The sequence below is a fragment of the Peromyscus eremicus genome, chromosome 1, assembly GCF_949786415.1.
Source record: "Peromyscus eremicus chromosome 1, PerEre_H2_v1, whole genome shotgun sequence".
NCBI classification, from domain to species: domain Eukaryota; kingdom Metazoa; phylum Chordata; class Mammalia; order Rodentia; family Cricetidae; genus Peromyscus; species Peromyscus eremicus.
In genome coordinates, this window is record NC_081416.1 from 183529613 (window position 1) to 183544879 (window position 15267).

The following is a 15267-nucleotide window of genomic DNA, read 5'->3' on the forward strand; positions in this document are numbered from 1 at the left end:
CAACTTCCCCTTCTTCAAAGCAAACACTATTTTTGAGAGGGGCAGGCATCAGAGAAGCAAGTGTGATTCCTTGAAGGATCGTGCCTCTGTCTCGATCTCACTCCTATCCCCCTTGCTCCCTTCTGCCTGTCAACGAGGCGGTGGCAGCATGCTACAGTGCCCACTGCCCCCTCAGAGAAACGTTAGACCGCCTGGCCCCGCGACTGCATCCCCATGTTGCCGGCTACAGCTCGGGATGTCCTCTGTCGACTGTCCACCTACCTGGAAGAACTCGAGGCTGGGGAACTGAAGAAATTCAAATTATACCTGGGGACTGCAGAGGAACCGGGCCAGGACAAGATCCCCTGGGGACGAATGGAGATGGCTGGTCCTCTGGAAATGGCCCAGCTGATGGTGACCCATATGGGGACAAGGGAGGCTTGGCTGCTGGCTCTCAGCACCTTTGAGAGGATCCACAGGAAGGACCTGTGGGAGCGAGGACAGAGAGAAGACCTGGTGATGGGTAAGGAGGGGGAGGGAGAGCCCAGCATGGAATACACTCATTCTCTTGACGATATCTGTGAGCTGGATTCAGATTTCAGCCCAGCGGTCTTTGTGGTTTTTCGAGACAGGGTTTCTCTGTGTAGCTTTGCGCCTTTCCTGGAACTCACTTGGTAGCCCAGGCTGGCCTTAAACTCACAGAGATCCTCCTGGCTCTGCCTCCCGAGTGCTGGGATTTGGGATTAAAGGCGTGCGCCACCACCGCCCGGCCCCTCTCTTCTTTTTTAAGCGCTGTGGGTGTGGGTGGGTGGGTGGGTGTGCGTGCGCGCGCGCAAACACATCACAGTTTGCAAAAATCCGTTGTCTCCTTCTACCATGTGGGTCCCAGGGATCGAACTCAGGTCCTCGGGCTTGGCCATGTCTCTGACTGTAATCACGATATTTTCACATGTGCGCATGATGTATGTTGATCATGCTCACCCCTGATTACTCATCTTGTCTACCTCCCTCTCATTCCTGCTGACCCCTCCCTCTCCCAAATGGTCTTCTTCTTACTTTGATGTCTTTTAAAAAAACTATTTATGGCCAGGAAATGGTGGTGAATGCTTTAATCCCAGCACTCAAGAGGCAGAGGCAGGTAGATCCCCAAGTTAGAGGCCAACACTGTCTACAAAATGAGTTACAGGGTGACTAGAGATACACAGAGAAACCGTGCCTTGAAAAAAAACCAAAAAAACAAAAGCAAAATTATTGTGTATAGTGTATGTACGGCACGTGTGAGTGAGTGCAGTCACTTGAGTGCCACTGCCTGTGTGTGGAGTCACAGGACACTGTAGTTCCAGGGGCTCGAACACCTCTGGCCTCTGTGGGCACCTGCATGTATGGGGTGCATGTAAACGCATGCTGCCTTACACACACACACATAAATGAGAATACTTTTTAAAAGCAAAAGCTATTACTGCAGAGCCCTACCTATCTATCTACCTATCTATCCATCCATCTGTTCATTCATATATCTATCCATCTGGACTTTCGAGATACAGTCTTACCATGTAGCCCAGGATGACCTCAAACCCTTGTTGATCCCCTTGTCTCAGTTTCCTGAGTGCTGGGATTACAGGAGTGAGTCACCACAGTAGGCTTATTTACTTATTTATTTAGCGGCACTGGGTATTGACCCTAGTTTTTTTTAATGATTTATTTATTTTTATTTTACATGCATTAGTGTTTTGCCTGCATGTATGTCTGTGCAAGGGTGTCTGATCCCCTGGAACTGGGCTTACAGACAGTTGTGAGCTGCCATGTGGGTGCTGGGAATTGAACCCAGGCCTTCTGGAAGAGCAGTCAGTGCTCTTAACCACTGAGCCATCTCTCCAGCCTGATCTCACTTTTTCAAAAAAGATTTCTTTTAAATTTTTATTTTTATTTTTATTTTTTTTGGTTTTTTGAGACAGGGTTTCTCTGCGTAGCTTTGCGCCTTTCCTGGAACTCACTTGGTAGCCCAGGCTGGCCTCGAACTCACAGAGATCCGCCTGGCTCTGCCTCCCGAGTGCTGGGATTAAAGGCGTGCGCCACCACCGCCCGGCAATTTTTATTTTTTTTAATTATGTGTATCTGTGTGTTTGTGGGGGTTGGGTGGTGGTATGTTCATGTGGAGACCAGAAGAGGGTGGCTCCCCTAGAGCTGGAGTTACAGGCAGCTGTAAACCATCAGTGTGGTCCGGGAACCAAACCTCTGGAAGAGTGACAAGCACTCTTAATTGCTGAGCCATCTCTTCAGCCCCTGTTTGTTTGGAGGCAGGGTCTCACTCTGTAGTCCAGGCTAGCCTGGAACTCATGGGGAACCTCCCACCAAGGCATCCTGAGCACTGGGATTACAGGGATGAGCCAGTGTGCTAGCCACATCTGTAAAGCCTAATGTAACAGCTGTGCTGGGCTGTCAGCTGTTTAACATCCCTACAGAGGGAAAACTATTTTTAATGTAATGTCATTTCATTGTAATGAACTCGCAAATGAAAACTCACAGCTGGTTCAAAGAAGCCTCTCAAACACTTGCCCAGTCCTGAACTCTATACATCTCAGTGACATTCTGTACATTAGTTAGAATGGTCATTCCGAAGCCCTGGAGCTTCACTTTGCTTTTATACTTTTCGCTATCAGCTACATTCTAAATGTACTTATCCACCACCAAAAAGAAACACTGTGACAGAGTTGAAACCAGGAATACAATGAGCTTTGCCTCCTCTTCCTGAGTCATGAGTTCTTCTTCCTGCATCCGTCCTTCCCTGTCATCTAACGTTAACCTTTCTTGGTCTCCAGTGCTTTCTATATGTTACACTATCCCCATATTTACAGCTGTTACACACACAGACACACACACATAGATGCATACATTATGAACTAGGACCCACATATGAGGGAGAACATAACAAGATTTTTCTTTCTGATGTCTAAATAAAATAAATCTAAATAAATTGATTAATAGTATACATTGTATTCCACCAGTTTTCCTGAAATTTTCATGGTTTCATTTTTCTTTAGAGATGATTAAAATTTCATTTTATATACATATCAAATTTCCACTACCCATTTATCTGTTCATGGACATCTAGGTTGGTTCCATTTCCTTGCTATAGTGAACAGAGCAGCAATAAACATGGAGTGTGAGTATCTCCATGGCAGGGTATGGAGTTCTCGGGGTATATGCCCAGGAGTGGAACAGCTGGGTTATAAGGTAGTTCTATGTTTAACTTTTTGAGGAGCATCCACAATGATTTTCAATGGCTGTGTTGATTTGCACTCCCTCCATGAGCGAATAAAGGGCACCTCTCTCCCCATCCTCTCCAACATTTGATGATGACAGCCATTCCGACTGGGGTAAAGTGGTATATCTCTAAACAGTTTTAGGGCTGGAGAGATGGTGCAGTGGTTGAGAGCACCAGCTTCTCTTCCAGAGGACTGGGGTTCAACACCCAGCACCTACATGGCAGCTCACAACTGTCTGTAACTCCAGTTCCAGGGGATCAGACACCCTCGAGCAGACACACACACACACACACACACACACACACACACACACACAAGCAAAACACCAATGCACATAAAACTAAATCATTTTTAAAAAGTTTTCTGCTGGGTGGTAGTGGCACACACCTTTAATCCCAGCACTCAGGAGGCAGAGGCAGGCGGATCTCTGAATTCAAAGCCAGCCTGGTCAACAACAGAGTGAATTCTAGAACAGCCAGAACTATACAGAAAAACCCTGATTCAAAAAAACCAGAAAAATTCAATATGCTTCTCTCTGATTACTGGGAATACTGAACACTTTTAAAAATAGTTACTGGCCATTTGTGTTCGTACTTTTGTGAACTGTCTGTTCATTTCATTAGAGCAGTGGTCCTCAACCTTCCTAATGATGCAACCCTTTAATACAGCTCATGTTCTGGTGACCCCCAACCATAAAATTATTTTCATTGCTACTTCATAACTGTAGTTTTGCTACTGTTATGAATCAGAACATAAATATCTGTATTTTCTGATGGTCCAAGGTGACCTCTGTGAAAGGGTCATCTGACTCCCAAAGGGGTCGAGACCCACATGTTGAGAATTACTGTGTTGGACTTTCTTTTTCTTTTTTCCTGACCAAGTGCTCAATCCAGACAACCTGAGCTCATTCTCTGGAATCTACATAAAGATGGACATCATCTCCACAAAGTTGCCCTCTGACCTCCACATGAACTCTCTCTCTCTCTCTCTCTCTCTCACACACACACACACACACACACACACACACACACACACACACCATACATAGACACAATAACAACAGCAATAATAAAATGAGAGTTTCTTCAGCTATCAAGGCACACACACCTACAATCCCAGCACTTTGAGAAACTGAGAGGTGGGGAGCACAGCAAGCTGAAGGTCAGCCTGGACGGCACAACAAAACCTGTCCCCAAAACCAAACGCGTGGGCTGGTGAGATGGCTCAGAGGATAAAGGCTCCTGCCACCAAACCTGAGGACCTGAGTTGCATCCTCAAAACCCACATTGTGGAAGGAGACAACTGACTCCCAAGGTTGTCCTCTGACCTTCACACACTCCCTGAGGTATGCACAGCTCATCCCCACAAAAGTGAAAAACAAATGTAATAAAACTATATATATGTCCATATGTACACACACACACACACACACACACACACACACACACACATATATGTCAAGCTGGGTGTGTTGTGTGTTGGTGTCTACCTTTAATCCTGGCACTTGAGAGAGAAGGGAAGACAGATCTCTGTGAGTTTAAGGCTAGCCTAATCCATACAGCAAGTTCTAGCCCAGCCAAGGCTACAAATGGGACCCTGTCTCAAAAAAAAACAAAGAAAAAATTTAAATTATATGTGTGTATATGAAGAAAAGTATCTTTTACATGTATAAAAGATTTGCTTATTTACCTTTTTGTTATATTTATTTATTTATTTGTATGTGTGAGGGTTCGATATAGGGTCTTCTATGCTCCAGGATGGCCTTGAAATCCTGGACCTTCTGTCCCTACCTCCTAAGTGCTGGAATTCTCTCTCTCTCTCTCTCTCTCTCTCTCTCTCTCTCTCTCTCTCTCTCTCTCTCTCCATATATATATATGAAAATTATTTATTAGATACCCCCCAAATTTTTTTTTTTCTAGACAGGGTTTCTCTGTGTCTTGTCCTGGTACTTGTCCTGGATCTCGCTCTGTAGACCAGGCTGGCCTCAAACTCACAGAGATCCACCTGGCTCTGCCTCCTGAGTGCTGAGATTAAAGGCGTGCACCACTGCTGCCCAGCACCACCCCCCAATATCTCACCCCAGACACAGTTCCATTTCTTCACCTTGCTTGACGTTGGACCCATCTCTCACCACTCAGTGTGTGAAACTATACTGTTTATTTTTCATATATTGCTCTGCCCGCACCATCGACTGTCCATTTCCAACACAGCACAGTGCAGAGGTGAGTGTCGGACATTCTGGCCTGGGTGAGCAGGAGCTACTGAGGCATCTGATGTAACAATGGCTGACATCAGAACTGGAGGTGTAGCTCAGGGGTAAAGTGCTTGCCCAGCACACCCAGGCCCTGGATTGGATGCCGCCCAGTAATAAAAACAGGAAGAATAAAATATAGAGCTGAGTGCTAACTGTCCTCCCAAAACGTCTCTTCCAGTCACTCCGAATACTGGCGCATGCTCCCTTGAGAGGCAATCAGCTTGCCTTCTGGATGTCTCTGCTAGTGCTCCAAGGAAAGGTAAGCTATGAGCCCTGTACCTAGTAGGATGTACTAGCTGCATATAAGCAATTACCTTGCTGAAGGCAGGTGAATCAGAAACAGTATTATATTATATACATATATAATAAAAAAAAACACATAGACACACACATATATTGTGTGTGTGTGTGTGTGTGTGTGTGTGTGTGTGTGTGTGTTTTGACAGGGTCTCTCTACACAACCCTGGCCCTGGCTGTTCTGGAACTCACTATACAGTTTGAATGCACAGAGATCCAACTGCCTCTGCCTCCTGAGTGCTGGGACTAAAGGTGTGCACCGCTACACACAGCCAGAAACAGTATTTAATGTTGGCATATGGCAAAGAGTCTTGGGTGAATAGCTGCAGAGTTTATGTGGGAGATAAACAACATCAAAGACTTCGATTCTTTTAAAATTGTTTACACTTTAAAAATATCTACTTGTTTTTATTTTATATGTATGAGTGTTTGTCTGTATGTGTACCACCTTCATGCCTGATGAGCCAGAAGAAGGCCTTGGATCTCCTGGAACTGGAGTTATAGGTGGTTGTGAGCTGCTGTGTAGGCACTAGGAACCCAACCCTGGTCCTCTGCAAGCCATTTCTCTGGTCCCTTAAAAAAAAACCAAACAATTAAACTTACTTTGGGTGCATGGTGGTGGGGAGCGTGCCATGGTGCATGTGTGAAGGTCAGAGGACAATTTGAAGGAATCAGTTGAGTCCTGGGGATTGAACTCAGATTGTTAAGCTTGGTGGCAAGCACCATCACTGGCTGAGGCATCTCATCCCAACTTTGTTTCTGTTGATTCAACCAACTGCTCTCTCTATGTCAGCCATTCGGTGTGCCACCACCGCCCGGCTCATGAACTCCTTGATCCTAGTGGCATTAGCTCCTGGAGTCTTGTGAGCCTCTCTCCAGGAGGACGTGTTTCAAGGCAGAAAAACCAACCACTTGAGTCCTGTGAGCCTCTCTAGTGGAAGATGTGATTTAAGTCAGAAGAATCAATCGCTGCACAACAGATGCAAGGCGTCTGTACTCGCACACCTGAGTACCTTGACGGCCCAGGAGAAGGGTTGTCACACTGCTCCTAGACAACTCTTCTGAGGACCTGGCGGGACAAGAAGAAAATTAGACCATGCTTGCCAGTCACTGAACTCATTGTAAATTGCTGATGGTATCTGGGAGTGGTGGCTTACACCAGTATTCCCAGGGCTGGGGCGGGGTGGGGAGAGGACAGGGCAATCTATGAAAGTTAAAAACCAGCCTGAGCCACAGGGCAAGACTGTGGCAAAAGAAAGAAAGAAAGAAAGAAAGAGAGAGAGAGAGAGAGAGAGAAAAGAAAAGCAGAGTGGGGCAGCTGGTAGTGGCTCATGCCTTTAATCTCAGCACTTGGGAGCCAGAGGCAGGCCGATCTCTGTGAGTTCAAGGCCAGCCTGGTCTACAGAGTGAGTTCCAGGACAGCAAGGTCCGTTACACAGAGAAACCCTGTCTCAAAAAACCAAAAAAAAAAAAAAAAAGGGGGGGAGGGCGGGGAGAAAATCAGAATGGTTCGAGCATGTAGTTCCCAGAACTTGGGAAGTAGAAGCAACAGGATCAGTAGTTTTAGGTTGTTCTTGGCTATACAGCTAGTTTGGGGCCAGTCTGAACAATATAAAACCCTGTCTCAGGGGTTGGGGATTTAGCTCAGTGGTAGAGCACTTGCCTAGCAAACACAAGGCCCTGGGTTCAGTCCTCAGTCCAGAAAAAAAAAAAAAAAAAAAAAAAAAAAAACCTATCTCAAACAAACAAACAAACAACAAAAAGTGGAGGGGCACTGGGCATGCCACTCAGTTGTTTGAATGCTTGCCTTAGCATCCTTGAAGTCGCGGGTTCAATCCCCAGCACTGTATAAATTGGATGTGGCGATGCATGCCTGGAATCCCAGCATGTGTGAGGTAGAGACAGGAGTCATGATCTGAAGTCATCTTTGAGTATATAGTAAGTTTGAAGTCAGCCTGGTCTACACGAGACCCTGTTTCAAGAAAAAAAAAAGTTTGGGGTCAGAAAAATGGCTCAGTGGTTAAGAACATTTACTGCTCTATCAGGGGACTAGAAGTTGGATCCCCACACCCATATCAAGCCGCTCCCAACAGCCTTTAACTCAAGTGCCAGGCGATTTAACACCCTTTTCTGGCCTTTGTGGGCACTGGAATCTATATGCATATACCCACACATAATTCAAAACTAAAAATAGGGGGTGGAGAGATGGATTCAGCAGTTAAGAGCACTCACTGGTTGCCTTCCAGAGGACCCGAGTTCGATTCTCAGCACCCACATGGCAAGTCTGTAACGTCAGTCCCAGGGGATCCAATGCCTTCCTCTGGCCTCTGCAAACACAGGCATATGTGAGATGCACAGACATACATGCAAGAAAATCCACCCAGACATATTCTAAAAATTAAACCAAATTAAAAGTGAATCTTTTTCAAAAAGTAGCTAATGGATGTTTTACTTTACTTTGTTTTACTTTACCTTCCCTTTCTCTCTACTAGATCCCCAGGCAACCTACAAAGACTATGTCCGCAGGAAATTCCGGCTAATGGAAGACCGCAATGCGCGACTCGGTGAATGTGTCAACCTGAGCCACCGTTACACCCGGCCTCTCTTAGTAAAGGAACACTCAAATCCTATCTGGGCACAGCAGAAACTTCTGGATACAGGATGGGGATACTCCAGGACCAGGGGCCACCAGTCTAGCCCTATCCAAATGGAGACCCTCTTTGAGCCAGACGAAGAGCGCCCTGAGCCACCAGGCACAGTGGTGTTACAAGGGGCAGCAGGGATGGGGAAGTCCATGCTGGCCCACAAAGTGATGTTGGACTGGGCCGACGGGAGGCTCTTCCAAGGTCGGTTCGATTATGTTTTCTACATCAGCTGCAGGGAGCTGAACAGAAGCCATGTCCAGTGCAGCGCACGCGATCTCATCTCCAGCTGCTGGCCCGAGCCGGGTGCACCCCTCCAGGACCTCATCCGGGCTCCCGATCGCCTCCTAGTCATCATTGATGGCTTCGATGAGCTGCATCCTTCTTTCCATGATGCTCAGGGTCCCTGGTGTCTCTGCTGGGAGGAGAAACGACCCACAGAACTCCTCCTCGGCAGCCTGATTCGGAGGTCGCTTCTGCCCCGACTCTCTTTGCTCATCACCACACGACCCTGTGCTCTGGAGAAGCTGCATGGCTTGCTGGAACACCCCAGGCACGTGGAGATCCTGGGCTTCTCCGAGGCAGAGAGGAAGGAGTACTTCTACAAGTATTTTCATAACACTGGGCAAGCGAACCAAGTGTTCAGCTTCATGATGGACAACGAGCCCCTCTTCACCATGTGTTTTGTTCCCATGCTGTCCTGGGTGGTCTGCACCTGCCTCAAGCAGCAGCTGGAAAGCGGGGAGCTTTTAAGACAAACATCTAGGACCACCACGGCGGTTTACATGTTCTACCTTCTGAGTCTGATGCAGCCCAAGCCAGGGACCCCGACCTTCAAAGTCCCAGCCAGCCAGAGAGGCCTGGTCTCTCTGGCTGCAGAGGGCCTCTGGAATCAGAAGATCCTATTTGAGGAACAGGACCTTGGTAAACACGGCCTAGATGGAGCGGATGTCTCCACCTTCCTCAACGTGAATATCTTCCAGAAGGACATCAAGTGTGAGAAATTCTACAGCTTCATCCACCTGAGTTTCCAGGAATTCTTCGCAGCCATGTACTGTGCCCTGCATGGCAGAGAGACAGTGAGGAGAGCGTTGGCTGAGTACGGCTTCTCGGAAAGGAACTTCTTGGCCCTCACCGTCCGCTTCCTGTTCGGCCTCCTCAATGAGGAGATGAGATGTTACCTGGAGAAGAATCTGGGCTGGACCATCTCCCCTCAGGTCAAGGAGGAAGTGTTGGCGTGGATCCGAGACAAAGCTCACAGTGAAGGATCCACCCTGCAGCGTGGCTCCCTGGAGCTCCTCAGCTGCTTGTATGAGATCCAGGAGGAAGACTTCATCCAGCAGGCCCTGAGCCACTTTCAAGTGGTGGTAGTCAGCAACATCGCAACCAAGATGGAGCACATGGTGTGCTCCTTTTGCGTGAGGTACTGCAGGAGCGCGGTGGTGATTCATTTGTACGGGAGTACCTACAGTCCAAGCACAGAGGACGACCCACCAGCACCTTCAGGAGCCCCGCCTCTATCCGAACACTTGTAAGTACCCTTTGGGAAGAGTGTTCTGATTTCATGCCTTTGACCGGTGATCTGGCGAGGGGCAGGAGCTTTTGGTTTGCTTGGTTTTTGGTTTTTGGGGTTTTTTTTGTTTGTTTTTTTTTTTTTTTTTTTTTTTTTTGGTTTTTCGAGACAGGGTTTCTCTGTGTAGTTTTGCACCTTCCTGGAACTCACTCTGTAGACCAGGCTGGCCTCGAACTCACAGAGATCCGCCTGGCTCCGCCTCCCAAGTGCTGGGATTAAAGGAGTGCGCCACCACCGGCCGACACTTGCTTGGGGATTTTTTTTTTTTTAAAGATTTTATTAGGCGTGGTGGACGTGCCTTTAATCTCAGCACTCAGGAGGCAGACCTTGTGAGTTCAAAGCCAGTCTGGTCTTTAAAGAGAGTTTCAGGACAGCCAGGGCTCTTACACAGAGAAACCCTGTCTCGGAAAACAACAAAATCAATCATTTAGGGAGCTGGAGAGATGGCTCAGCAGTTAAGAGCACTGACTACTCTTCCAGAGGACCCAGGTTCAATTCCCAGCACCCATATAGCAGTTCACAGATGTTTGTCACTCCAGAATCCAACACAGGCATACAGGCAGGCAAAACATCAATTTGTCACTCCAGAATCCAACACAGGCACACAGGCAGGCAAAACATCAATACGCCAAAAAATAAAAATGAATAAAAGGATTTAATTTTTTTAAACCATTTTTTTATTTTTTGAGGCAAGATTTTTTTTTTATTTATTTGTTTGTTTGTTTGTTTATTTTTGGTTTTTCGAGACAGGGTTTCTCTGTGTAGCTTTGCGCCTTTCCTGGGACTCACTTGGTAGCCCAGGCTGGCCTCGAACTCACAGAGATCCGCCTGGCTCTGCCTCCCGAGTGCTGGGATTAAAGGCGTGCGCCATCACCGCCCAGCAAGATTTTTTTTTTTTTTTTTTTTTTGAGTTTTTTGAGGCAAGAAGACAGCCTTGGTTGTCCTGTAACTCCCTCTTTAGACCAAGTATCCATCTGCCTCTGCCTCCCGTGTCCTGGGATTAAAGGCAAGTGCCACCACTGCCTGGCCCATTTCTACTTTTTAAGCGTGTGTGTGTGTGTGTGTGTGTGTGTGTGTGTGTGTGTGTGTGTGTGTATGATGTCTATGTAGGTACCCAAGGAAACCAGAAGAGGGCACCAGATCCTCTAGAGTTGGAGTCATTATTAGCCACTGCACGCAGGTGCTGGAAACTGAAGTTGGGTCTGTGGAAGAGCAGTCAGCCCTCCTTAACCACTGAGCCACCTCTCCAGCCCTTGTTTTATTTTTAATTATGTGTGTGTGTGTGTCTGAGTCTAGGTATGTGCACATGAGTGCATATGCCCACAGAGGCCAGGAGAGGGCATTGGAATTAGAAACAGTTGTTTGCTGATGTAGGTGCTGGAACCTGAAGTCAGGTCCTCTAGAAGAGTTCTTTTTTTTTTTTTTTTTTTTTTTTTAGGATTTATTTATTAATTATGTATACAGTGCTCTGTTTGCATGTATGCCTGAAGACCAGAAGAGGGCACCAGATCACATTACAGATGGTTGTGAGCCACCATGTAGTTGCTGGGAATTGAACTCAGGACCTCTGGAACAGCAGCCAAGGCTCTTAACCTCTGAGCCATCTCTCCAGCCCCTAGAAGAGTTCTTAAAGCACTGAGCCATCCATCTCTCAGTGATTTGAGAACTTTTAGTTTTTTCTTTTATTTAAAAACTTTTATTACAGTTGGGTGGTGGTGCACGCCTTTAATCCCAGCTCTCGGGAGGCAGAGGCAGGCAGATTTCTGTGAGTTCGAGGCCAGCTTGGTCCCCAAAGCGAGTTCCAGGAAAGGCACAAAGCTACACAGAGAAACCCTGTCTCGAAGAAAAAAAAAACAAAAAAACTTTTGTTACATTTATTTATTTTGTATGTGTCTCTATATGTATTTAAGTGCAGTGTCATGGGATGTGGGTTCAGGTTAGAGAACAACTTTTGGGGCTCAGTTCTCACCACCTACCAGGTGGGTCTCAGGGATTGAACTCAGGTCATAAGGCTTGGTGCAAGAGCCTTTATCCACTGAGCCATCCTGCCAACCCTTAAATTCTATTTATTCATTTTTAGTATCTGTGTGTGTCTCTTTCTCTTTGTGTGTGTCTCTGTGTCTCTCTCTATGTGTGTATCTCTATTGGTGTGTCTCGTGTGTGTATGTGTGTGTGTGTGTGTGTGTGCCAGAGTCCAGCTCCCGGGGGGTTCAGGTCCCAAAGAGGATGTGTGGAACTGGACAGGGAAGGAGACTGGCATGATCTGAGGGTGAATCAGGATGGTTGCCCATTTACTGAAAAATAGGGGCATGGTGTAGTGTTTGTACCGTGTAGCATGACAAACATTGGGCTGTTTCCTAATTGCATTCCTTTGTGCCGTAGTCTTATAATATGGGCTTGTTTCCCTCTTAAGCAGGTCCTGTTACCTTACTCTGTATGTTCTGTGTATGGCAGACAGAGAGCAAGCCAGTCTAACTTCTTATTTTTTTCAAATGATTTATTTTTACTTTATGTGCATTGGTGTTTTGCCTGCATGTATGTCTGTGCGAGGGTGTTGGATCCCCTGGAACTGGAGTGACAGGCAGTTGTAAACTGCCATGTGGTGGCCGGGAATTGAATCCAAGTCCTCTGGAAGAACAGCCAGTGCTCTTAATTGCTGAACCATTTCTCCAGCCCCCAGTCTAACTTCTTAATGGAATCTGCTCCCCATGGGGCAGACCAGATCTTGCCATTCATCCAGTAAGCCACTGATCATACTACTCTATACTTATTAACTGAACCTTTGCCCTTAATGGCCCCAGGCTCTGGGTCTGGGGCCCTTGTTTCTCTCTGATGTGTGTTTTTTCATCCCTGGGATCAGATAGGCCCAGTCAGTAAATCTTTAACTTCTCTATTCCTGCTGTGATTGGGAGTGGAGGGGCACAGTGGGGAGTCCTGTATGAGGAGTAGACCAGTTATCAGACTAGATAGTTCCACAGTGGCAGGGATTTTTTTCCAAAGAACTATTTTGTTTAAAGAGACTGCCATTGTGTATGGTCTCATCCTATACCAAAGCTCACACAAAATTCCCAACGGAAAAGGCATAAGGAAACTCCATAACACATAGTGAGAACTGTTAAATAGAAAGTAGAAAGGTGGTGGAGAGTTGTGGTCTGCAATGTTGAAATGCTGGAACTTTGTCAAGCAGCAATGGTCGCCATGTGGTCCAGGCCATGTGTCATTCATGTGTGTGTCGCCATGTTTCTCTCTCTCTCTCTCTCTCTCTCTCTCTCTCTCTCTCTCTCTCTCTCTCTCTTTTAAGACAGGGTTTTTCTGTGTAGTCATAGCGGACCTGGAATTCACTCTGTAGAGCAGGCTAGCCTCCAACTCAAGAGATCTACCTGCCTCTGCCTCTGCTGAGTGCCGGGATCAAAGGTGTGTGCCACCACCTCTGGGCTCTGTCTCTTTCTTTTCTTTTCTTTTTTTTTTTTTTTTTTTTTTTTTTTTTTTGGTTTTTGGAGACAGGGTTTCTCTATAGCTTTGGAACCTGTCCTCCTGTCCTGGATCTCACTTTGGAGACCAGGCTGGCCTCGAACTCACAGAGATCTGCCTGCCTCTGCCTCCCGAGTGCTGGGATTAAAGGCGTGCACCACCACCGCCCAGCAGGCTCTGTCTCTTTCTTTCTGCATCCTCTGTGTGTGTGTGTGTGTGTGTGTGTGTGTGTGTGTGTGTGTGTGTGTGTCTTATATGCAGGTGTAAAGGTCAGAAAACAATTTTCAGAAGCAGGTCCTCTGCCTCCAGGTGGATTCTGGGGATTCATAAATTCAAGTGTCAGGCTTATGTAGCAAGCTTTTTTTGTTTGTTTGTTTGTTTTTGTTTTTCAAGACAGGGTTTCTCTGTAGCTTTGACACCTTTCCTGGAACTCACTCTGTAGCTCAGGCTGGCCTCAAACTCACAGAGATCTGCCTGCTTCTGCCTCCGGAGTGCTGGGACTAAAGGTGTGCACCACCACCACCCAGCAGTAGCAAACTTTTTTTACATGCTGAGCTATCTCATTGGCCCTGCTTTTGTTTTTGAGTCTCATGTAGCCCAAGTTGGTCAACAACTCAGTATGTAGCAGAGGTTGATGCTGAACCCCTGATCTTCTAGCCTCCACCTCCCAAGCGCTAGAATTACAGGCGTTCACCACAATGCCCAGCTTGTTTTGACAGGGTCTTACTCTGTCAGTCCTCCTGCCTCAGCCTCTCGGATGTCGGAATTTAAGTGTGAGTCACCACGACCACCAGCCAAGGATTTTGTTGCCTCTCATCTGAGCCCTCAGACAGACATCCAGGAAATCTGTGGGATTATTTGGTCACACCGGGAAGCGGGGTGATACTACTGACATCTAGTGGTAAGAAGTGAGAGATGCTTCGAATCGGCCCACGTAGGCAGCCTGCCTTATGGTGGTTCCTGACAAATTTAAGATGGTTCCTAAATACTCAGTGGGTCCATACAAGGTGGTCCCCCAAACATGCAGGGTGGTCCCTACAAAAAACGAAAAAGACCAATAGTGCAAGAGCTGGGACCTACGTACGCTTAAGCAATATTCACTGGTACTAAACTGGGGCTCATGATAGGGAGAATCTGTTACTAAAAACCTTTTAGCAGGGCGTGGTGATGCATGCCTTTAATCCTAACACTCCAGAGGCAGAGGCAAGCAAATCTCTGAGTTTGAGGCTAGCCTCATCTAAAGAGAGAGTTCCAGGACAGCCAGGGCTACACAAAAAAAAACCTGTCTTGAAAACCAAAACAAGATAGGTGGCATAGTGGCACATGCCTTTATTCCCAGCACTCAGGAGGCAGAGGCAAGTGGATTTCTCTCTGTGTGTGAGTTCAAGGCTAACCTAGTCTACATAGTGAGTTTCAGGACAGCCATAGCTACATAGTGAGACCCTGTCTCAAAACAAAACAAAATAATAATAATAATAATAATAATAATAATAATAATAATAATAAAGTTAGGAAGGAAGGAAGATGAAATAGATAAATAAAATGAAAGAACCGTCTCTCTGAAATCAAGCATGATACCTCACATGGCTATAATCTCAGCAATTGGGAGACGAAGGACAGAGGATCTGGAGTTCAAGGTCACCCTCAGGTACACAAGTTCAGGACCTGCCTGGACTACATGAGAACACACACACACACACACACACACACACACGAATAATCTAAGACTGTTGGAGTTTGAGATAAGCCTGAAAATAGCAACAAGGAAAGAAATAATCTATAAAA

At 46.6% G+C, this 15267-nt stretch overlaps 1 protein-coding gene across 1 annotated transcript in view; it reads left to right on the forward strand.

Moving 5' to 3' along the window:
• The first annotated feature begins 213 nt into the window (after window positions 1-213).
• Window positions 214-15267, forward strand: part of Nlrp12 (NLR family pyrin domain containing 12) — a 28783-nt gene continuing 13729 nt past the window's right edge. Inside the window, exons 1-3 of the mRNA XM_059253641.1 lie at window positions 214-502; window positions 5678-5758; window positions 8289-9969. Of these exons, the coding sequence (XP_059109624.1) occupies window positions 214-502; window positions 5678-5758; window positions 8289-9969 (2051 nt within the window). The remainder of the gene's footprint in view (window positions 503-5677; window positions 5759-8288; window positions 9970-15267) is intronic.